Source organism: Bufo gargarizans, chromosome 2, assembly GCF_014858855.1.
Source record: "Bufo gargarizans isolate SCDJY-AF-19 chromosome 2, ASM1485885v1, whole genome shotgun sequence".
Taxonomy (NCBI): domain Eukaryota; kingdom Metazoa; phylum Chordata; class Amphibia; order Anura; family Bufonidae; genus Bufo; species Bufo gargarizans.
In genome coordinates, this window is record NC_058081.1 from 264454590 (window position 1) to 264478938 (window position 24349).

The window sequence follows — 24349 nt, forward strand, 5'->3', positions numbered from 1 at the left end:
CAGTGTAAGAACATGTGGTGTCCTAGCTCTGTACACCATGCACTTTTGAAATCTGGAAACCCTCTAACAGCTGATCAGTGCTGTGCTAGGTGTAGGACCCCCATCAATCTCATATTGACCTATCCTGTGGATAGTTCATCATTGTGCTAATTCAAGAAAACCCATTGAATGCATGTGACATTGGGTGTACTTTTTTAGTCTTCAATTTATATTATATATATTATATTTAGGGTACAATACAGTGTTAATTGCGTTTTGTACAACAAAGACTACTTTTGAATAGTAAGAGCCTTTGCATGTGTACTTATTCACGTATGTAATAACTGTGAAATCATCTTTATTGTCTGACATCTTAATTTGACTAATTCAAATATCACCCCCCAAAAAGAGATGAATCCCACTAGCAACCTGCGCTCTGTGGTATCATGTGGGGACCAGACTTAATCATATACACCAAATCAAATAAATGCCCTCTCCACTAATGAATGACTAACAAATACTAATATTAAATAACTTTATTCTTTGTAAAAAATAATAAACATATAAAATCAATTATAACAGCGGCATACATATACAAAAAAGGAGGGTACAATGGTACTTAATTTATGTTACTGTATTGGGCTTAATCAATCTTACTAAAACATCCAAGTCTATCAAGGGATCTCATATAACGTGCATAGTGCTATATAAGGTAAATATAATGTCCCAAAACAACTGATAGAAGGTAGGTGTAGCAAGCTGAAAAGAAAAAAGGATCACATGTTATACAAAAAAGCATATCTTTAAATTAATAGTGTAATATAGACAAAAGTGCCTCCAGCCACGACGTACGTTTCGCTTGCCAGCTTCCTGGAGGCACTTTGGTCTGTATTACACTATTAATTTGGGGCTATGCTTTGTTTGTATAACATGTGATCCTTTTTATCTTTTCATCTTGCTACCCCTACCTTCTATCCTTTGTTTTGAGACATTATACAGTTTTTACCCTATATAGCACTATGCACCTTATATGTACCATTATATATGTATGAGATCCCTTGATAGACTTGGATGTTTTAGTAAGATTAATTAAGCCCAATACAGTCACATAACTTAAGTACCAGTGTACCCTCCTTTTTTGCATATGTATGCCGCTGTCATAATTGATTTTATATGTTTACTATTTTGTACAAATAATAAAGTTATTTTAATATTAGTATTTGTTAGGCATTCGTTAGTGGGGAGGGCAATGGGCATTCATTTGATATGGTGTGTATAATTAAAATATCACTAAAATCTTTGTACTTCTTTTCAATATTTTCATTTTTTGCATTTTCACATGTGAATAAATCAGAAAGTTATAAATATTTCATTTTTACAGGTGGAAGACATGCAGTGGACAAGCAGAGAACAGACACAGCCAGCATCCGTTTGTAGCCTGCCGTGCAAGCCTGGAGAAAGAAAGAAAACTGTAAAAGGAGTCCCTTGCTGTTGGAATTGTGAGAGATGCGAAGGTTACCATTACCAGGCAGACGAGCTGACCTGTGACCTTTGTCCTTTGGATCAAAAACCAAATGCAAATCGCACAGGCTGTACACTAATCCCTATTATCAAACTTGAATGGCACTCTCCCTGGGCCATTGTTCCCGTCTTCATAGCCATTTTGGGGATAGTGGCAACAACATTTGTAATTGTCACATTTGTACGATACAATGATACACCCATTGTGAGAGCATCTGGGCGTGAGCTGAGCTATGTGTTACTAACTGGGATTTTTTTGTGTTATGCAATCACATTTTTAATGATCGGAACTCCTGATATGGTAGTTTGCTCTCTGAGACGTATATTCTTGGGGCTTGGCATGTGCTTCAGCTATGCTGCTTTGCTTACAAAAACCAACAGGATTCATCGAATATTTGAACAAGGAAAAAAATCTGTGACTGCCCCAAAGTGTATAAGCCCAGCTTCTCAGCTAGTTATTACTTTTAGCCTTATATCTGTTCAGTTGCTTGGAGTTTTCATATGGTTTATAGTAGATAATCCCGAAATCATAGTAGACTATGGAGAACAAAGAACACCAGACCCCGAAAATGCCCGAGGGGTTCTTAAATGTGACATTTCAGAACTTTCTTTAATCTGTTCCTTGGGATACAGTATTTTGCTGATGGTTACATGTACTGTTTATGCCATTAAAACTAGAGGAGTGCCAGAAACCTTCAATGAAGCCAAGCCCATTGGATTTACAATGTACACAACCTGCATCATCTGGTTAGCTTTTATTCCAATATTTTTTGGAACAGCACAATCAGCAGAAAGGGTAAGTACCACTAATTCTGCAATAATGCTTGTCTCTATTTACTTGAAACAATATAAATATTAGAAAACCATTTTAAGAGCATGATTTTGCGACTTTTTTCATCTCAAAATTTGGTAACAATTTTGTCAACAATTTTGTGATACATAGTGCAAAAAGGAAGCGTGTGGAACTTATCGTGTACATGGCAGTGTGTAATATCTAGCATAATTTACTCTTATATTTTATGCCTAATCAGGTAAATACTAATAAATTCTCTAACTTTGGTCAAATGTTTCACTGAACATAGTTGGTTTAAGAAATCAAACTCAATAGGCAGAAACACCTAAGGTCATACACATAAAATAGCTGAAGGCCTTATCACTCCCAATCTCCTCATACATATGGATGCTCAACTCGGTGAAGCAAGCATGTGATTTCAGTAGGAATATCAAGAGGAAGTTTCTGCCCAAGAGCAAAAGTATTTGGCAGTTGATATGCAACTGCTCTGTCTTATCTCCCCCCATTGGAGAAGAGATGGGTGCAGGAATGGACTGGCCATAGCCCTACAGGGAAATTTCCCAGTGCGCTAATGCTAAGGGGGACACCCAAGGTCTCTCCATGGCCTCCAGTCAGGTACTTAAAGATCTGAGGCTCTCAGCATTAATTAATGTAGAAACATAAGACATTTATACATATGGCCAGTGGACACAGGTGCCCTGCAGAAGTCAACTGTATTGCCTCAGTACTATGATACAGTTTCACACTGTGGTGTAAGTGGCAGTTTTTTGTGCTGCACTTTAGTATTTGGTTTTGCAGAGGCAGTATTTTGTACTGCACTACAGTATTGCTGGTCCCACCTATTTCTATTGTCCCTGTCAGTTTGGACTCACCTACATTAATGGGGCCCTTTTAGTTTTAGTTTTTTCCAGGGCCACTTTCAGTTCCTAGTCTGCCCCTGGTTGGGTGGCATATATCTAATGTGAATGGCTGGCTTAAGAATGATTCTCTTCCCCTATCTAATCTAATGTTCAATTTGTCTGCTTAGAATTTACAAGCAACATGTTTTGTCCTTTGAGAGAAGCTGTAAAAAAGCCATTCCGTGTTCAAGTATCACTCATCATAGATAAATATGTGTTACTCAGACATTTATAAAGAAGATCCACATTCACATTTGTGTATGTTATTTATGGGTATATGGCCTGCAATACAAATATTTCTTTCAGCTGATATTCTTTGTTATCATTCTCATCCTAGCCATAATTTACAAACCTTCAGCATATTTACGTGTTTCAGTTCACCCTTGTCCTCAATTATGGCTCTGCTAGCTACATGAGATATGAAAATGGACCATGGTGGTCAGAAAAACTGATGGCTGGTGGCGCTTAAATGACAAATAAATAAATCAAGGCCTTTAAATGGACAGTGTGCCTGTTCACTATTTCTTTCTTGCCTTTTCAATGCAATAAGTGCAACAATCAATAGTTTAATCACATTGTAGTTGCTGCATTCCTAAAGGCTAGCCTGCTGAATACAAAGCAAATAAAAGCAATTGCAGACAGAATAATTAAAACACTAAGCATGTGCCCCAACTAAATGCAATATTGTACTTACCATTATGTAAAACACATAGCTTGCATTTCAGAATTCATATTTTAATGAAATCTATATAAACTTTGAAATATATATATATAAAAGTGAAATATATAATGAAAGAAACGTTAAATGACTAATTAATGCAAAAATACTTAAACTTTCAGAAGTATTTCATTGGGATAGAACTTTTACAATATTTAAAAAAAGCACCTTTTGGTTCTATAGAGTCACAGCAGTAATCACATGATCATTTACTAACATATATATATATATATATATATATATATATATGGAATTGATGACAAGCAAATTTATTTTATTGTGACATACTTTCTGTTAATAAAATCAACTGCCAAACAGCAGGTTCTGTAACATACTGTACCTTTCATAGAAAAGTCTATCTGAAAAGAGGCTTAATAATAAAGAAGACATCAAATATAAAAGTCAGTGAATGAATCTGTAGGTGTCCTATACATCCTATTAAGAAAATAATGAGCAAATCGGAAGCAGGATGTTGATATATTTTAGCGTCTGCTTAGACTTTCTTTCTACTCTTTAATCTCTATAGCTTTACTTAGGAAAAATAGTTATTCTATTCATCTGTTATTCTTGTGGCATTTCTTTGCTATTGCTCTGGGCTTGTGTCACGCTTCAGCGTGGGAGGAAAACACCACACCGAGCATAGGAGGGAAGGGGGAAACAGGAAATCAGGCCTGAGAACTAGGGAAGGAAGATGGACACCTCCTAGTGAAAACCCTAACCAAAATCCTGACTGACTACCAGTATGAACAGGCCCCAAAAGTAGGTGAGTTCATACGCAGGAATACCTAGAGTCCTATTTAGCCCTATAGGACCCTGGTACTAATGGCAGGGACGAGACTACCTGTTCCTCCAAAAGGAAGGATGAACAGGAGTCTACTTTAGGCCTAATACAAACAATAGGTTAATGCAACACACAGAACCCAAACAAAATACAAAAGGGAAAGGAAATACTTAGCTTCAAAGAGGCTGGGGAAGCACCAGGAACTCAGCCGAGATGCAATTACAAACAATCCACAGGCACAGAAGCTATAAACCGCACAGGATAGTGGGAGAAGCATCTATAAATAAGGAAGGTTAAATGACCACACAAGCAAAACCTGGAGGCAAGGGGTGTGGCCATTACCAGACACAACACAGACACCTGTTGATCCACAAAGAAAACCTGTCAGATCAAACCACGTGTTGCCAGTCTCACATCTCTCCTGCCACTCACTGTCGTCAGGACGTCCGTATGTCTCGCTACGTCCATGACGGCTTGCTGAATAGCAGGAATTAGCAATTTCACATATTATGATATATATATGGAAAATTGTGCTATTAAACAAAATTATGTAATACTAAATTTGTTACTAGAAATAAAGCACAGGTAGCGTGTTCTTTCTTCCTCTATTTTTTAATTCTCATCGTGACATTATTGTTGATTAGAGATGAGCAAATTTCATGCTATGAAATTAATTCATGCTAATTTTGGTGGTAAAAGCAGAATTGCGTTATGGATTCCGTTACCATGGACCATAATGCAATTCTATGATGGAATGCATAACGGAATTCCTTTAGAGGCATTCCGTTATTCATTCCGTCATAATAGAAGTCTATGGGCTGCAAAATGGATCTGTGCCATTTCCTTTAACCAGGAGAGACATTCCGCTATGCATTAGGCTATAGAATTGCATTATGGCCCATGGTAACGGAATCCATAACGCATATCAGCTTATACCAGTAAAGAATTTCAAAATATTATTATTTTTGTGATGTCTACTGTGAACATTTTCGCTAGATCCAAATAGACCGATTTGCCGCTCCCATCGACGCAGCTCTTTTAAAAAGTATCTGTTGGATCACCAATATTTTGTTACATACTATTATTAATAAATGCTTTTTAATACATATATGTTTCAGCGCACAATCTATTGAAACACCTTTACCTTTCAACCTATATGTACAACCTAACACCAACATCCCATTTAGCAAATTCCATTTGACAGTTCTGAGTGATAGAGTGCCTGTTCCATTATACACATATCGGATTTTCAAAATATTAAATTTGCTCATCTCTATTGCTGATTATTCATCAACCAATAGTTCTCCACTTTATCTTATTTATTATATTTCCTCATGCATTACTTTCCTAAATTATTTTATTACTTACAAATTTAAACTAAAAACAGGAAAGAAAGGTCAGACAAAAAAAGAGAAGACTTTCATCACCCCTTAGGTCATGTCCAGCAAGAACCTAAACCTCTGGGTCATGCCATTAAATATTCTATATATTCTCCTATTTGCAGTGGCTAATCCTGACCCTACCTTGAAAAACAGGGTTCATGTAGGGTCAAGAATGCAATGTAGAAGAAATGTATTGTCATGTCTAATAATGTTTATTTTCACAATTTATATAATATGTATATTGATAAAGCCTATATAGTGTCCTGGTTTTTAAAACTAATCTAGAATAGAGAATCATTATTACATAGTCCATATCCTTTTAACCTTATTCTATATGAAAAAAAATAATCCTCAAAGCTTTTTCACACTAAAAATCAATATTAAAAAAACATTCTCTGCGGGGAAGAGTCTGACCACACTAGATGGCGGATGCATGAACCTTGGTCTCCCACAGCCAGACACCAGTTATAGCTTTTTAATAGCAGAAAGAGGAAATATGGTCAAGATCCAAGCTAAAGGAAGGTCTATGGAAGTAGCTGTGACTTCTAAAGATGGTCAATCACACCCTAACCTGGACAAATTCCAAAAGAAGAACCAGCAAGATTGTAACGGTCGCGTACACACACACACGGGGGAAGGGCCCCCTGCACTCTGCACTCCACTGCACTCCACCTTTACCCCTGGCCCTGCCTACTTGCCTTGCGAGTCCTAATGACAGGGGACAACTGGACGGCAATCCCTAGCTTGAAATAAGTGCAGGGATGACAGACAGACAAACAACAGAACGTGAACAGACCGAGTCAATACCAGGAAAGTTACAAAGTACAAATGGAGCAAGCAGAGAATAGTAAGGAGGAGGCCGGGGTCAGAATACCATGAGAACAGCAAAATACACAAGGAGCAGGCAGAGGATCGTCAGGAATTCAGCAGGAGGTAAGTACGCCAGGAAATACCAAATCACAGGTGGAACCTAAATTAACAGGCAACCTGTGGCCAGCAGGCTGCCTGTATTTATAGTGGGGAGTGAGGGTCATGTGACGTGGGCAGCGTCACATGACTGACAGACCAACCAGTCGAGCACCGAGTGATCAGCTCGGTGCTCAAGGCAGACTTGGGAGCAGTGAACCTCCCAGCTAGAAACTGATGTTGCTCTCATAAGATACAGACAGAGCTGCAACAGGAGACAATGGTGAGGAGAGCAAACAAGCTGGAGGTTCTAATGCCTTAGTTATCCAAGAGGATATCTAAACAAAGCATTGACTCGTGCTCTGGCACCTTTAGCCTCTGAGATGAGTGAGAGTAAAGAGGACATCTGCCATAGTGGGGGTCGCATCGACAAGCTAGAACAGGGCTAACTGGACCTTCTTGCATTCTCCCAGACAGTCAAAGAAAAGGCTGCACAGTGTACCATGCTGAACCAAGCTCACCTCTGCCTTGAACATAAGGTGAACTGAAGAAGATGGTGTAATGTCTGCATCCGAGGCCTACCTGATGCTACCAACACTGAGTCTGTCCCCGCCATTGCATGCCAGATTTTTGCCTCTCTCCTGGGTCCAGAGAGAGTGAAGCAGATTGTTATTGAATTTGTGCAGAGGAAGCTGAAGTCGAAGTCCTCATCGGGAGAGCCGTCACGTGATATATTTTGCGGCATACTAATGTGGACACTATGGCAGTACTATCTGCAGCAAAAGACGCAAAAGAATTTACCTTCGAGGGCATGTTCCTGTCCTTTTACAAAGACCTCTCCCTGTCCACTTTGCTTAAGAGGAGGAAGCTTGCACCGCAACCATCCGGTCTGACGGGAAATGCATCCCGTACTTATCTCAGGAGCGGGCAAGAAAGTGATCAACAAGACCAATGGAGATCTCCCAGCTGCATGGAATCTTCTTCAGATGGATCATGTGGAATTCTCCTCATGGCCACCCATAAATGACAACGACACCATTGCGGCCATGGTCCTTGGCTTCCAAGGTAAAGTCCTCGAGCTACAACCCCACTTCTGGCAGAACCGCACTAATCTGAAGTCCGACCATCTTTCTGTGGACTTTACAAGTAGACATTATGAACCTTCCTCATGAGGTTAAGCCACCAATTCTTTCTTACACTTACATTTTGGGGATTCACAGGTCCCACGAGTGGTAGTGTCAATGTCCGGCACTGCGCTCTATTATGGATCAATTGTAAGAGATGACACAGTTTAAGCTGCACCTACTGTACATGGCTTCGGTTAGCGATCAGGTTATACTTTTATTCCTCCACCTTATTTTGTTTAAAATATGCTTCCGGTTTTTCCACCCTGTTTACCTTTCCATAATAGTTCACTATTTATTAGTTTTCAGATCTGGTTTTCCTTTATTAAAAATCATGGCAATGTCTTGCATACAGAAAAAAATATTTACTATGATTAGGGTTGAGTGAAGCATTTAAATATATGTTTCCTCACTCTCGTCTCTCAGCTATGATAAATGGTTCCATGCACCGAGCCCAGACTCTGCCTCATGTTGGGTTAGCATAGGTTTTTGTAACTCCATTAATTTTATTTTCAAAGACCATGGGGGCAGATTCGTGCTGCTTAAGGGTTTTATTGGCACTACTCTCCTAACCATTTGTAATCTCTATGCCCCGAATATCCGCACAGTAGCCTGGTTAAAAAATCAAGATATTTTGAGATGGGCTGATTCTGATAGGATGTGACTTGAATCTCACCATGAATTCACTAATTGACACATGTTCAGCAAGTCGCCCTTCTCCCAAAAGGCATTCAGAAGCCTACAACTCACCATAAAGCAATTAGAATTGATAGATGTTTGGTGACTTTTGCATCCACAAGATCGTGATTACACATTCTTCTCCATCCTCCACAGTAGCTATCATAGGCTAGACTATTTTTTACTGGGATATCTCCCTGGGGTCGTTGATGCCTCTATAGGTAATATTTCCATGTCCAACCACTCTCCCATTTTAATCAAACTGATTCTACAAGATGTCCCCACATAAGCATGGACCTGGCCACTCAACCCAACAGACTCTACTCAATCTAGCTTCCAAGATAGACACTTATTTAATGATTAACAATTGCACTACCTCTAATGAAGCAGCTATCTGGGAGGCTCACAAGGCCTCACATTAAGAAGCTATACACGCACAGAGTGTCGGCCTTACTTACTTCTAAAACGTATGGGAATGCTCTCATAAAAAATCTCTGTCAGTGCGGGACCAAAAGCTATTGGTTTTCTTAGACAAGCAATATGCATATAGTGAGAAGGGTGTTAAGATTATGGACTCATTGATCAAAAAAGCTTAACAACGTGCTTATGTCCAGCAGATTAAATCGCCAAAGAACCAGATATTCTCTTCCACTGAGGATATAGCATTCCAATTCACACAATTCTATAGCAAACTCTAATATATACGTCAACATGAATCCACCCACAATAGTTCTACTTGCATGTGGTGCATCCAAGCTTTCCTTGAATCACTGTCCTTGCAGAGTCTTTCAGGTGAGGAGGTGAAGAAGCTGGTTACCCCTGTCTCTAGTCTAGAGATGACATAGTTTATAAGGCTGAAAAAAAGATATCTGTCCACCTACATAGTTCACCTTGTTATCCTGCAAGTTGATCCAGAGGGAGGCAAAAAAAAAAACTGTGAGGTAGAAACCAATTTTACTGATTTTAGTGGAAAAAAATCCTTCCCGACATCAATCAGGCAATAGGAATAACTCCCTGGATCAATGACCTCTTCAGAAATCTAATAAGTAAAACCTGTAATATTATTACATTCTAGAAATACATCCAGGCCCCTCCTGAACTCCTTTAGTGAGTTCACCATCACCTCCTCCTCTGGCAGATAGTTACATAGTCTCACTGCTTTTGCCGTAAATAATCCTCTTCTATGTTTGTGTAGAAACCTTCTTTCTTCTAGACACAAAGGATGACCCCTTGTCACAGTCTTGGGAATAAGTAGTTGATGAGACAAATCTTTGTACTGACCACTCATATATTTATACATGGTTATAAGATCTCCCCTCAGTCATCTTTTTTCTAAAGAAAATAACCCTAATTTTTAGAATCTTTCTGCGTACTGTAGTCCACCCATTCCAGTTATTACTTTAGTTGCCCTCCTCTGAACTCTCTCCAGTTCTGCTATGTCTTTTTTGTTTACAGGAGCCCAGAACTGTACACAGTACTACATGTGTGGTCTAGCTAGCGATTTGTAAAGTGGCATGACTATGTTCTCATCACGTGCATCTATTAGTGTTGATCGAGCACCAAAGTGTTCTGGTGCTCGGGCCAAACATCTTGGGATACTCAAGTGCTCTCCCGAGCACCTGAGCACAATGGAAGTCAATGGGAGAACCCAAGCATTAAACCAGGCACCCCCTGCTCTAAAGAGGGGAGGGTGTCTGGTTCATAGGAAAAGGTCAGAAATTGATGGAAACACCAATGAAATGGTTCGGGAACAGCATGGGGAGGATGTCTGGATGCATCTTGGACTATCAGGTTACTTCTGGGAACGATGTTGTCCGAGTAGTATGCCACTTTTACAGACTGACAATATTACGCACCAAACCGAAGATAAATTGATTTTAGAGGAAAAATTGTTAGGAAACATTCTTTCCTCTATATTTACTTGTATATAAAGAGCTGCCAAAAATTACAAGGAAGAAGCACTCCAATACACCCTTTATTACACATAAAGGAGGACATTATACACCCTTGAAAAATTGATGATGATTGATGGCCTGCTGGTGAGCCGAACCTATAAAACATTATATGCAAAGGCCTGCAGGTGAGCTGACCCTGTAAAAGATTATATGTGAGGGCCTATAGATGAGCTGACCCTGTAAAACATTATATGTGAGGGCCTATAGGTGAGCTGACCCTGTAAAACATTATATGTGAGGGCCTATAGGTGAGCTGACCCTGTAAAACATTATATGCGAGAGCCTGCAGGTGAGCTGAAGCTGTAAAACATTATATGTGAGGGCCTGCAGGTGATCTGACCCTGTGAAAGATCGTAGGTGAGGGCCTGCTGGTGAGATAACCCTCTAAAAATATACGTGGGCCTGTAGGTGAGGTGACCCTGTAAAACATTATATGCAAGGGCCTACAGGTGAGCTGACACTCTAAAACATTATATGCGAGTGTCTGTAGGTGAGAAAACCATGCAAAAGATTGTAGGTGAGGGTCTGTAGGTGAACTGACCGTGTAAAAGATTGTAGGTGAGGGCCTGCAAGTGAGCTGACCCTGTAAAATATTGTATATGAGGGCCTGCTGGTGAGCTGACCCTGTAAAACGTTATTTGCAAGAGCCTGCAGGTGAGTTGACCTTGTAAAACATTATATGCGAGGGCCTACAGGTGAGCTGACCCTGTAAAATATTATAAGCAAGGGTTTGTAGGTGAGCTGACCCTCTAAAAATAGTAGGTGAGGGCCTGCAGGTGAGCTGACTCTGTAAAACATTATATGCGAGGGCCTGCACGTGAGCTGACCATGTAAAACATTATATGCGAGGGCCTGCAGTTTAGCTGACCCGGTAAAACATGAGGGTGCTGGCGGCGTGTCATGAAACTGTCCCAGGCTTTGGAGAGTGTTGCCCTGCCTCTGTTGGAACTGCTGTGTGTTCCCCTTGTCTTGCCTCCTTGGTAGCCCAAGGAACTATGAATTCTGACGCCAGCGTTTTCAGTTGGAAATTTTTGGAGCAATTTTTCAACAAGGACCTTCTGGTATTGCACCTTTTTGCTCCTCCTCTCCACCAGAAGAATGAGAGATGAGAAGTTCTCTTTGTAGCGGGGGTCGAGAAGGGTAAACAACCAGTAATCCGTGTTGTCTAAAATGCGTATAACACACAGGTCGCGGGAAAGGCAGCCTAACATGAAGTCAAGAATCACCAAAAAACCAAGAACACACATAAAATGTAATAACATTTTATTGGTGAAAATACACAACCACAAATTAGACATCATATAGAATGTAGCAGTAAATACATAAAGTTCCATGACTAGAAAAGACTCCCATACGGGTAACCTAGTTAGATGTAGCGAATCTGCTATGGATGTGAATATGCAAACAGATTACACAAACCAACCTTGGCGATAATATTACATCCACAGCCTACTCCTACAAATGTATATTCCCCTTATAGGATGCCCAGGCCTAGTATAAATAAATCACATAACGAGGGGGACAAAAGACAAATCCTGGAAACATTCACTAGCTTGACCTAACCCCAAACGTACATAGGCAATACATTAGGGTATATTAATGTAGGAGAGAAATCAAATACCAACCAGGTCCTGGAGGGAGCAACCACCCGATGCATGCTTCGCCTCGCTTCCTCTTGGAGGAATCCCCAAGAGGAAGTGAGGCGAATGGCCTCTGCATGCACCATTAGTATCACGCCCACTTACCCATCCCTTACTGCTCGCCTTCTTCATATTAAATGTTATATATGTTTGAAAGTATGTCACACGTACAGTAGCGTAGGATTTGGAAGTGTATGCACAAATAAATTAAAAAAGGTTTTTGGGATGTGGAAACGTCACAAAGGTGATAACCCGCAGATAATGTTAATGCAGTCACCTGCGGCTAATAAAAAAATTACAGGAAATGTCACAGGTATTTGGGATGAGGAAATATTATAAATGAGAGGTACCACCGGTAATGTCACTGTCCGCAGCGTCTACGGAAAAAGTACACTGGATGTCATAGATATTTTTAGGATGTGCACACGTTACACTGCAGATGTGGCGCTGGTAATGTCACTGTCAGAAGCGGACACCGTCTATTGAAAAAGTACACTGTATGTCAGATAAATTTTTTAAGCGCACACGTTACACTGCGGATATGGCACTGGTAATGTCACTGTCAGAAGCGGACACCGTCTATTGAAAAAGTACACTGCATGTCACAGATACATTTTTAAGCGCACACGTTTCACTGCAGATGTGGTACTGGCACTGTTAAGGTCATTGTCAGAAGCGGACACCGTCTATTCGTCTATTGATAAAGTACACTGTATGTCACAGATACATTTTTTAAGAGCACACATTATACTGCACATGTGGCGCTGGTAATCTCACTGTCTGCAGCAGGCACCATCTGCGGAAAAGTACACTGGCTGAATACCACCATGTGCCGAGCATTGAGATGCTCGAGCCGAACTGGTGTTCAGCCGAGCATGTTCGATCAACACTAGCATCTATACCCCTTTTGATGGAACTCATTATCTTATTTGCTTTTGCAGCAGCTGTCTGAAACTGGTTTTCTACAGTTTAGTTTGCTGTTCACTAAAATTCCTAAGTCCTTTTGGCAGTTTTATCTTTTAGTATGTATGGGTAAGTACTATTTAGTTTACTTGCATTATTACTTTCCATGTAAATAACCTTTAATTTTTTTTGTCTTACACCTCATCTGTCACTTCTCTGTCCAAGCCTCCAACATAGCCAGATCCATCTGTAGCAGTATACAGTTTTCTTCCGTGTTAATACTTTACACCGTATAGTGTCATCTGTATATCTTACTGTGCAGCCCCTCTACAAGATCATGAATAAATATATTGAAGAGAATTGAGCCGAGTACTGACCTCTGTGGTACCCCACTAGTAACAGTTACTTAGTATGAGTGTGTAAGGTTAATAACCACCCTCTGTTTTCTATCACTGAACCAGATACTTACCCACATACACCCATTTTCTCCCTTTCAAAGCATTCTCATTTTATATACTAACCTAGTATCAAATGCTTTGGAGAAGTCAAGATATAATATGACATCCATTGACTCACCGTGGTCAAGTCTAGAACTTACCTTCTCATAGAAACTAAATTAAATTAGTTTGACAAGACCGATCCCTCATAAAGCCATGCTGATGCATTTTTAATTGCTTCTTTTCATTGAGATACTCCAAGATAGCATCTCTTAGAAAACCTTCAAACAGTTTACACCTGACAGATGTTAAACTTACCGGCCTATAGTTTCCATGCTCTGTTTTTGACCCCTTTTTTAATATTGGCACCCCATTTGCTAAGCGCCAATCCTGTGAAACACTCCGTGTCAATATAGAGTCCTTACATATCAGAAATAAGGGTCTGCCTATTACATTACCTAATTCTCTTAGGATATGGGAGTGTATACCATCTGGTCACAGCGATTTGTCTATTTTCATCTTTTTAAGATGCTGCTGCACTTCTTCCTGGGTCAAACTGGCCACTTTTAATTGGAAACTTACTTTTACATTCTGTATTTCTTCTGGCAGTTTATTTTCCTCAGTAAATACAGGGGAGAAAAAATATGTAATAGCTTTGCTTTCTACTCATCGCTGCAACTCCTTCCTCATTACTCTGTAAAGGGCTGACACATTCAGATTTAGACTTTTTACAATTTATATAATTGTAGAACATTTTAGGGTTAGTTTTACTCTCTTTGGTAATTGATCTCTCTGTCAACAGTTTGGCTGCTTTTATTTGTCTTTTACATATTCTATCTTTTCCTTATATTTTTTCAATGCTTCCTTTTTAGTTATTAAAATGATTTATTTTTGTCATTTATTGCTTTCTTTACATTTCTATAAACACAATGTAATACAGATGCTCACCCGTCTAACATAGTAACATAGTGCATAAGGCCGAAAAAAGACATTTGTCCATCCAGTTCGGCCTGTCATCCTGAAAGTTGATCCAAAGGAAGGCAAAAAAAAAAAAAAATGTGAGGTAAGAGCCAATTTTCATCACTTTAGGGAAATAAAAAAAATCATTTCCGACTCCAATCAGGTAACGTAACTGTAAAGTTTGGGTTCGTACTGAACTTTAGGATTTTTGGACCCCGAACCCGAACATTTCAGTAAAAGTTCGGGTTCGGTTTCGGTGTTCGGAGCTTTCTTGGTGCTTTTTGAAAGGCTGCTCTACAAGCGGTTAACTGTCTGACCTTAGAAGCCATCATAGCCATGCCTACTAATGGCATGGCTGGGATTGGTCAGAGCAGCATGTGACCCAGCCTCAAAATAAGCTTGAGTCACGTAGCGCTGCGCGTAACTTTGCTGTTACAAGTGTAGGGAGAGGATGCTGCTGGACTTGTAATTTCAGGGAGAGAATAGGAGATAATCTAACTCAGCGATCTACATAGAAATAGTTGTGTAGGTGCAGGGCACAATTGTTTTACCCTGCCCTAAGCCCATTGACCAAAAAAAAACAACTTTTATAATTCTGTTAGTTAGGTGGGCGGCGGTGGCGGACTGCATCTGAGCTTTTGGGACATTGCAAATCACAATTTTTTTGGGCAATCAACAACATCTGGATTAGTCAGTGTGCAATTAGGGATGAGCGAACCCGAACTGTATAGTTCGGGTTCGTACCAAATTTTGGGGGGGCCGTGAAACGGACCCGAACCCGGACATTTTCGTAAAAGTCCGGGTTCGGGTTCGGTGTTCGTCGCTTTCTTGGCGCTTTTTAAAAGGCTGCAAAGCAGCCAATCAACAAGCGTCATACTACTTGCCCCAAGAGGCCATCACAGCCATGCCTACTATTGGCATGGCTGTGATTGGCCAGAGCACCATGTGACCCAGCCTCTATTTAAGCTGGAGTCACATAGCGCCGCCCGTCACTCTGCTCTGATTAGAGTAGGGAGAGGTTGCAGCTGCGACAGTAGGGCGAGATTAGGCTGATTAACTCCTCAAAAAGACTCCATCCATTGATCGATCTGCAGCTATGGATGATTGAACTGCTGCTATTGAATTGCTCACTGTTTTTAGGCTGCCAAGAGCGTTTTTCAGTCACTTTTTTCTGGGGTGATCGGCGGCCATTTTGTGTCTTGTGTTGCGCCAGCACAAGCTGCCACCAAGTGCATTTAACCCTCAATGGTGTGGTTGTTTTTTGGCTAAAGCCTACATCAGGGTCAAGCTGTCACACCAAGCGCATTTAACCAGCAATAGTCTGTTTATTTTTTGGCCATATACTACATCAGGGGCAAGCTGCGCCTGTCACCAAGTGCATTTAACCCTCAATGGTGTGGTTGTATTTTGGCTAAAGCCTACATCAGGGTGAAGCTGTCACACCAAGTGCATTTAACCAGCAATAGTCTGTTTATTTTTTGGCCATATACTACATCAGGGGCAAGCTGTCACCAAGTGCATTTAACCCTCAATGGTGTGGTTGTTTTTTGGCTAAATCCTACATCAGGGTGAAGCTGTCACACCAAGTGCATTTAACCAGCAATAGTCTGTTTATTTTTTGGCCATATACTAAATCAGGGGCAAGCTGAGCCTGTCACCAAGTGCATTTAACCCTCAGTAGTGTGGTTGGTCAAGCTGTCACACCAAGTGCATTTAACCATCAATAGTGTGGTTATTTTTTGGCCATATCCCAGTCTAATTCTGTCAGTAAACGTATACCTGTCACCCAGCGCCTAAATACTAGGCCTCAAGTTTATATCCAGCTAAATCTGTCGATACTGGTGTGGCTGGTCAAGTTATTTAGTGTCCGTCAAAGCACAGTTTTTGTTCTGGGTTGAAATACAATTCCCAATTTAGCAATTTCCTAATTTAGTGGTTTCTGCTGTATCAGGCCTACTTTAAATTTATCCCTAAAAGGGTATATAATATTCAAGGTGCACATAGGGTCATTCTGAATAACTTCACACACACGCTACTGTGCATTTTCAAGTCTAATTCTGTCAGTAAACCTATACCTGTCACCGAGCGCCTAAATACTAGGCCTCAAATTTATATTCAGCTAAATCTGTCGTTACTGCTGTACTGTTGTGGCTGGTCAAGTTATTTAGTGTCCGTCAAAGCACATTTTTTGTTCTGGGTTGAAATACAATTCCCAATTTAGCAATTTCCTAATTTTGTGGTTTCTGCTGTATCAGAGCTATTTTAAATCTATCCCTAAAAGGGTATATCAGATTCAAGGTGCACATAGGGTCATTCTGAATAACTTCACACACACGCTACTGTGCATTTCCAAGTCTAATTCTGTCAGTAAACCTATACCTGTCACCCAGCGCCTAAATACTAGGCCTCAAATTTATATCCAGCTAAATCTGTCGTTACTGCTGTACTGTTGTGGCTGGGCAAGTTATTTAGTGTCCGTCAAAGCACATTTTTTGTTCTGGGTTGAAATACAATTCCCAATTTAGCAATTTCCTAATTTATTGGTTTCTGCTGTATCAGGCCTACTTTAAATACATCCCTAAAAGGGTATATCAGTATCAAGGTGCTGATAGGGTCGTTCTCAATAACTTCACACACACGCTACTGTGCATATCCCAGTCTAATTCTGTCAGTAAAACGTATACCTGTCACCCAGCGCCTAAATACTAGGCCTCAAATTTATATCCAGCTAAATCTGTCGTTACTGCTGTACTGTTGTGGCTGGGCAAGTTATTTAGTGTCCGTCAAAGCACAGTTTTTGTTCTGGGTTGAAATACAATTCCTAATTTAGCAATTTCCTAATTTAGTGGTTTCTGCTGTATCAGGCCTACTTTAAATACATCCCTAAAAGGGTATATCAGAATCAAGGTGCTGATAGGGTCATTCTCAATAACTTTACACACACGCTACTGTGCATATCCCAGTCTAATTCTGTCCGTAAAACGTATACCTGTCACCCAGCGCCTAAATACTAGGCCTCAAATTCATAGTCAGCTAAATCTGTGGTTACTGCTGTGCCTGTATTAGTGTAATATGGTACCTAAATAGATAGCCAGATATTGTTAGGTGTCTGTAAAAAAAGGCCTGAATTTGAATTCAATACATTGGGCCAAATAATATTTTTGTTGTTATGGTGAACGATAACAATGAGGAAAACATCTAGTAAGGGATGCGGACATGGTCGTGGTGGTGTTAGTGGACCCTCTGGTGCTGGGAGAGGACGTGGCCGTTCTGCCACATCCACACGTCCTAGTGTACCAACTACCTCAGGTCCCAGTAGCCGCCAGAATTTACAGCGATATATGGTGGGGCCCAATGCCGTTCTAAGGATGGTAAGGCCTGAGCAGGTGCAGGCATTAGTCAATTGGGTGGCCGACAGTGGATCCAGCACGTTCACATTATCTCCCACCCAGTCTTCTGCAGAAAGCGCACAGATGGCGCCTGAAAACCAAGCCCATCAGTCTGTCACATCACCCCCATGCATACCAGGGAAACTGTCTGAGCCTCAAGTTATGCAGCAGTTTCTTATGCTGTTTGAAGACTCAGCTAGCAGGGTTTCCCAAGGGCATCCACCTAGCTCTTCCCCAGCGGTGGAAGACATAGAATGCACTGACGCACAACCACTTAGATGATGCAGGGGACGATGAGGTCCCAGACCCCACATGGAATGAAGGTCGTGCCACTGACTTTCACAGTTCGGAGGAAGAGGCAGTGGTGAGACCGAGCCAACAGCGTAGCAAAAGAGGGAGCAGTGGGCAAAAGCAGAACACCCGCCGCCAAGAGACTCCGCCTGCTACTGACAGCAGCCATCTGGGACCGAGCACCCCAAAGGCAGCTTCAAGAAGTTCCCTGGCATGGCACTTCTTCAAATAATGTGCTGACGACAAGACCCGAGTGGTTTGCACGCTGTGCCATCAGAGCCTGAAGCGAGGCATTAACGTTCTGAACCATAGCACAACCTGCATGACCAGGCACCTGCATGCAAAGCATGAACTGCAGTGGAGTAAACACCTTAAAAACAAGTCACTCAGGCTCCCCCTGCTACCTCTTCTGCTGCTGCCGCCTCGGCCTCTTCCTCCGCCTCTGGAGGAACGTTGGCACCTGCCGCCCAGCAAACAGGGGATGTACCACCAACACCACCACCTCCGTCACCAAGCATTTCAACCATGTCACACGGCAGCATTCAGCTCTCCATCTCACAAACATTTGAGAGAAAGCGTAAATTCCCACCTAGCCACCCTCGATCCCTGGCCCTGAATGCCAGCATTTCTAAACTACTGGCCTATGAAATGCTGTCATTTAGGCTGGTGGACACAGACAGCTTCAAACAGCTCATGTCGCTTGCTGTCCCACAGTATGTTGTTCCCAGCCGGCACTACTTCTCCAAGAGAGCCGTGCCTTCCCTGCACAACCAAGTATCCGATAAAATCAAGTGTGGACTGCGCAACGCCATCTGTAGCAAGGTCCACCTAACCACAGATACGTGGACCAGTAAGCACGGCCAGGGATGCTATATCTCCCTAACTGCACACTGGGTAAATGTAGTGGCAGCTGGGCCCCAGGCGGAGAGAGCTGTTTGGCGCACGTCCTTCCGCCGCCAAGGATCGCAGGGCAACATTCTTTGCCTCCTGTTGCCACCTCCTCCTACTCAGCTTCCTCCTCCTCTTCTTCCACCTGCTCATCCAGTCAGCCACACACCTTCACCACCAACTTCAGCACAGCCCGGTGTAAACGTCAGCAGGCCATTCTGAAACTCATATGTTTGGGGGACAGGCGCCACACCGCACAGGAGTTGTGGCGTGGTATAGAACAACAGACCGATGGTTTATGTGCGATAATGGGCGAAATTTCGTTGCAGCTCTGGGACTAGCCGGTTTGACGCACATCCCTTGCCTGGCGCATGTGCTGAATTTGGTGGTGCAGAAGTTCATTCACAACTACACCGACATGTCAGAGCTGCTGCATAAAGTGCGGGCCGTCTGTTCGCGCTTCCGGCGTTCACATCCTGCCGCTGCTCGCCTGTCTGCGCTACAGCGTAACTTCGGCCTTCCCGCTCACCGCCTCATATGCGACGTGCCCACCAGGTGGAACTCCACCTTGCACATGCTGGACAAACTCTGCGAGCAGCAGCAGGCCATAGTGGAGTTTCAGCTGCAGCACGCACGGGTCAGTCGCACTGCGGAACAGCACCACTTCACCACCAATGACTGGGCCTCCATGCGAGACCTGTGTGCCCTGTTGCGCTGTTTCGAGTACTCCACCAACATGGCCAGTGGCGATGACGCCGTTATCAGCGTTACAATACCACTTCTATGTCTCCTTGAGAAAACACTTAGGGCGATGATGGAAGAGGAGGTGGCCCAGGAGGAGGAGGAGGAGGAAGAGGGGTCATTTTTAGCACTTTCAGGCCAGTCTCTTCGAAGTGACTCAGAGGGAGGTTTTTTGGAACAGCAGAGGCCAGGTACAAATGTGGCCAGCCAGGGCCCACTACTGGAGGACGAGGAGGACGAGGATGAGGAGGAGGTGGAGGAGGATGAGGCTGAAGCATGGTCACAGCGGGGTGGCACCCAACGCAGCTCGGGCCCATCACTGGTGCGTGGCTGGGGGGAAAGGAGGGACGATGACGATACGCCTCCCACGGAGGACAGCTTGTCCTTAGCCCTGGGCAGCCTGTCACACATTAGCGACTACATGCTGCAGTGCCTGCGCAACGACAGCAGAGTTGCCCACATTTTAACGTGTGCGGACTACTGGGTTGCCACCCTGCTGGATCCACGGTACAAAGACAATGTGCCCACCTTACTTCCTGCACTGGAGCGTGATAGGAAGATGCGCGAGTACAAGCGCACGTTGGTAGACGCGCTACTGAGAGCATTCCCAAATGTCACAGGGGAACAAGTGGAAGCCCAAGGCCAAGGCAGAGGAGGAGCAAGAGGTCGCCAAGACAGCTGTGTCACGGCCAGCTCCTCTGAGGGCAAGGTTAGCATGGCAGAGATATGGAAAAGTTTTGTCAACACGCCACAGCTAACTGCACCACCACCTGATACGCAACGTGTTAGCAGGAGGCAACATTTCACTAACATGGTGGAACAGTACGTGTGCACACCCCTCCACGTACTGACTGATGGTTCGGCCCCATTCAACTTCTGGGTCTCTAAATTGTCCACGTGGCCAGAGCTAGCCTTTTATGCCTTGGAGGTGCTGGCCTGCCCGGCGGCCAGCGTTTTGTCTGAACGTGTATTCAGCACGGCAGAGGGCGTCATTACAGACAAACGCAGCCGCCTGTCTACAGCCAATGTGGACAAGCTGACGTTCATAAAAATGAACCAGGCATGGATCCCACAGGACCTGTCCATCCCTTGTGCAGATTAGACATTAACTACCTCCCCTTAACCATATATTATTGTACTCCAGGGCACTTCCTCATTCAATCCTATTTTTATTTTCATTTTACCATTATATTGCGAGGCTACCCAAAGTTGAATGAACCTCTCCTCTGTCTGGGTGCCGGGGCCTAAATATATGCCAATGGACTGTTTCAATGTTGGGTGACGTGAAGCCTGATTCTCTGCTATGACATGCAGACTGATTCTCTGCTGACATGAAGCCAGATCCTCTGTTACGGGACCTCTCTCCTCTGCCTGGGTGCTGGGCCTAAATATATGACAATGGACTGTTGCACTGGTGGCTGACGTGAAGCCTGATTCTCTGCTATGACATGCAGACTGATTCTCTGCTGACATGAAGACTGATTCTCTGCTACGGGACCTCTCTCCTCTGCCTGGGTGCTGGGCCTAAATATATGACAATGGACCTTTGCAGTGGTGGCTGACGTGAAGCCTGATTCTCTGCTATGACATGCAGACTGATTCTCTGCTGACATGAAGCCAGATTCTCTGTTACGGGACCTCTCTCCTCTGCCTGGGTGCCGGGGCCTAAATATCTGAGAATGGACTGTTCCAGTGGTGGGTGACGTGAAGCCAGATTCTCTGCTATGGGACCTCTCTCCAATTGATATTGGTTAATTTTTATTTATTTTAATTTTATTTTTATTCATTTCCCTATCCACATTTGTTTGCATGGGATTTACCTACATGTTGCTGCCTTTTGCAGCCCTCTAGCCCTTTCCTGGGCTGTTTTACAGCCTTTTTAGTGCCGAAAAGTTCGGGTCCCCATTGACTTCAATGGGGTTCGGGTTCGGGACGAAGTTCGGATCGGGTTCGGATCCCAAACCCGAACATTTCCGGGAAGTTCGGCCGAACTTCTCGAACCCGAACATCCAGGTGTCCGCTCAACTATATGTGCAATTTAAGCTAGAAATACACCCATTATTTTCTGGGGTTTTAAAAACACATTTTTTGTCAAAAAAATAACAGTATTTTCCTGATCTGCAAGTGTTAAATTCAAGTTTAATATATATACACCTTTCATTTTCTGTTACCCCAAAAACATTTTTTCGGCATTCTACAACATCTGGATTAGTCAGTGTGCAATTTAAGCTAGAAATACACCCATCATTTTCTGGGGTTTGAAAAACACACTTTTTTGGCAAAAACAGTATTTTCCTGATCTGCAAGTGTTAAATTCAAGTTTAATATATACAGTTTTCATATTCTGTTACCAAAAATAAACACTTTTTTGGCAATCTACAACATCTGGATTAGTCAGTGTGCAATTTAAGCTAGAACATTTTTGACAAAAAACACTATTTTCAGGCCTTGCAGCATCAGCACATGTGAAATTACAGGCTTATATACTTTATATGTTAGATCATGTGACCTTGCTGACCAATCCTAGCTCTCCTGCACATGTATAATTGTCAGCCCCCTTCCCAGATGCCTCGGCCTCAAGGTTCTTGTGTCCTGTTAAGGTTGCTGATATCTCTGTTTGTGTTCCTGTGTACCTGACTTGTGATTATGTTTCTGGACTCCGCTACCTGTTTTATCCATGCCTGCTTGCCTTGACTCTCCTGTTGCCAACCTGGATTGCCTTACCTGCACCTATGCCACCTGCCCTGACCTATTGCTTGTTTGACTTTACCTCTGCCACATCCTTCTCTCCTGCACAGTTTCTCCTGGTTACAACTCGGCCTGATAACTAAGTCTGTACCTCTGGTACCTTGCTCAGGTACCTCCTGGTCTGCCTGGACCAGCTTCCTTGTGTGCCAATCCTCCTCAAGAGGTAAGGACCTAGTGTTTCCCTCGGAAAGTTTATCCCCATCATCAGGGGTACTGTGAAGATCGAGGGGTTCACTCAGACAACGTCCTTAGAGGAGGTAGGACACATGGCACAGTGGGTTCACACCTGTTGGTTTGTGACAGTTGTCTTTGGTTATTGCCAAGAACATGTTTCCTTTATGAGATCTATATCTTTCATTTTCCCAGTCTGTATCTGGCTAGTTGAAGTTCCTCATAATAACCACCTCATTATTATTTGCCACCTCTACTATCTACTTTAGTAGTAGATTGTCTGTGTATATTAGGTCCAATCAGTGTTTTATTATTGTGTTTGCCTCAGTGACTCTACATGTTCATTTCCCCCATGTATATCTTCCAGAGTGTGGGCTTTAGACAGAACTTTACATAAAGGCAAATCTATCTATCTCTCCGGTTTGGGCAATTGTTTCTAAATAGACTGTAACCAGCGAGTGAATAAAAGTTGAGGAAGTGGAATTTTATCTGAATTTCAGGAAAAAATTTGATTTGTCCCGAAGTTGAATTTCCTTGTGCTTCGTGGTAACGAATCATATTTTTTCTAAAATGGCTCCTGCACATGTTGCAAAATGAAAGTAAAAATCCAGAGAATGAGGGAGCACCCACAATGTCATGAAGTCAGCCAGTCAGCAGATCGCCAGCCCCTGTGATGTCACAGCCCTATAAAAAGCCTCTTCATGCCCAGTCTCCCCCATTTTACAGTAAAATTAGTTCAGGGAGAGACGTTGCAGGCACTTGAGACAGTGTTCAGGAAAGACTTTATAAAAAAAAAAAAATTAGCAGTTCAGGGAAAGAATATTCATAGTGTAGGAAAAATGATAGGGAGGCATTATCCACACTATGGGGAGAGATCATGGACCAAGGAGAGTGTAAAGCCTAAGTTATGGGGGCTATTCTATTACACCTTGCTGCATTAATTGGAGTTACTAAAAGTGATCTATTACTACAGATTTTATGTTGTTTTAAACAGTAATTGCAGTAATCCTAGCATCTGTTATTGGGTTAAAAGTGCTGTCTGATACAACCAATTTTAGGGTGTATTTATTTTAAATATATGAAAGTATGTCCTTTAATCCTTGCTTTTGGGGTGAATTTGCCGTCTGATACAACCAGTTTTGGTGTGTGTTTATTTCATATATAAAAATATGTCCATTCATTATTGCTTTTGGGGTGAATTTGCAGTCTGATACAAACAGTATTGGGGTGTGTTAATTTGAAATATATAAAAGTATGTCCATTCATCCTTTTGGGGTCAATTTGCGACCTGATACAGTTTTTGCAGTCTGATAGCATTGCTCTTTACTCTTGCAATTTACAGTATGTCGGACAGATAGGTGACAGGCTCTTCTAAGTAATTTCCAGCTCCCTCAGCTCCGTTGTATGCAGTCAGCTTGGCTCCATTTTTCAGCGAGGACAATATT

At 42.3% G+C, this 24349-nt stretch overlaps 1 protein-coding gene across 1 annotated transcript in view; it reads left to right on the forward strand.

Moving 5' to 3' along the window:
* GRM8 (glutamate metabotropic receptor 8) overlaps window positions 1-24349 on the forward strand; it is a 1458522-nt gene that overhangs the window by 1347059 nt on the left and 87114 nt on the right. Inside the window, exon 8 of the mRNA XM_044280260.1 lies at window positions 1361-2296. Within this exon, the coding sequence (XP_044136195.1) occupies window positions 1361-2296 (936 nt within the window). The remainder of the gene's footprint in view (window positions 1-1360; window positions 2297-24349) is intronic.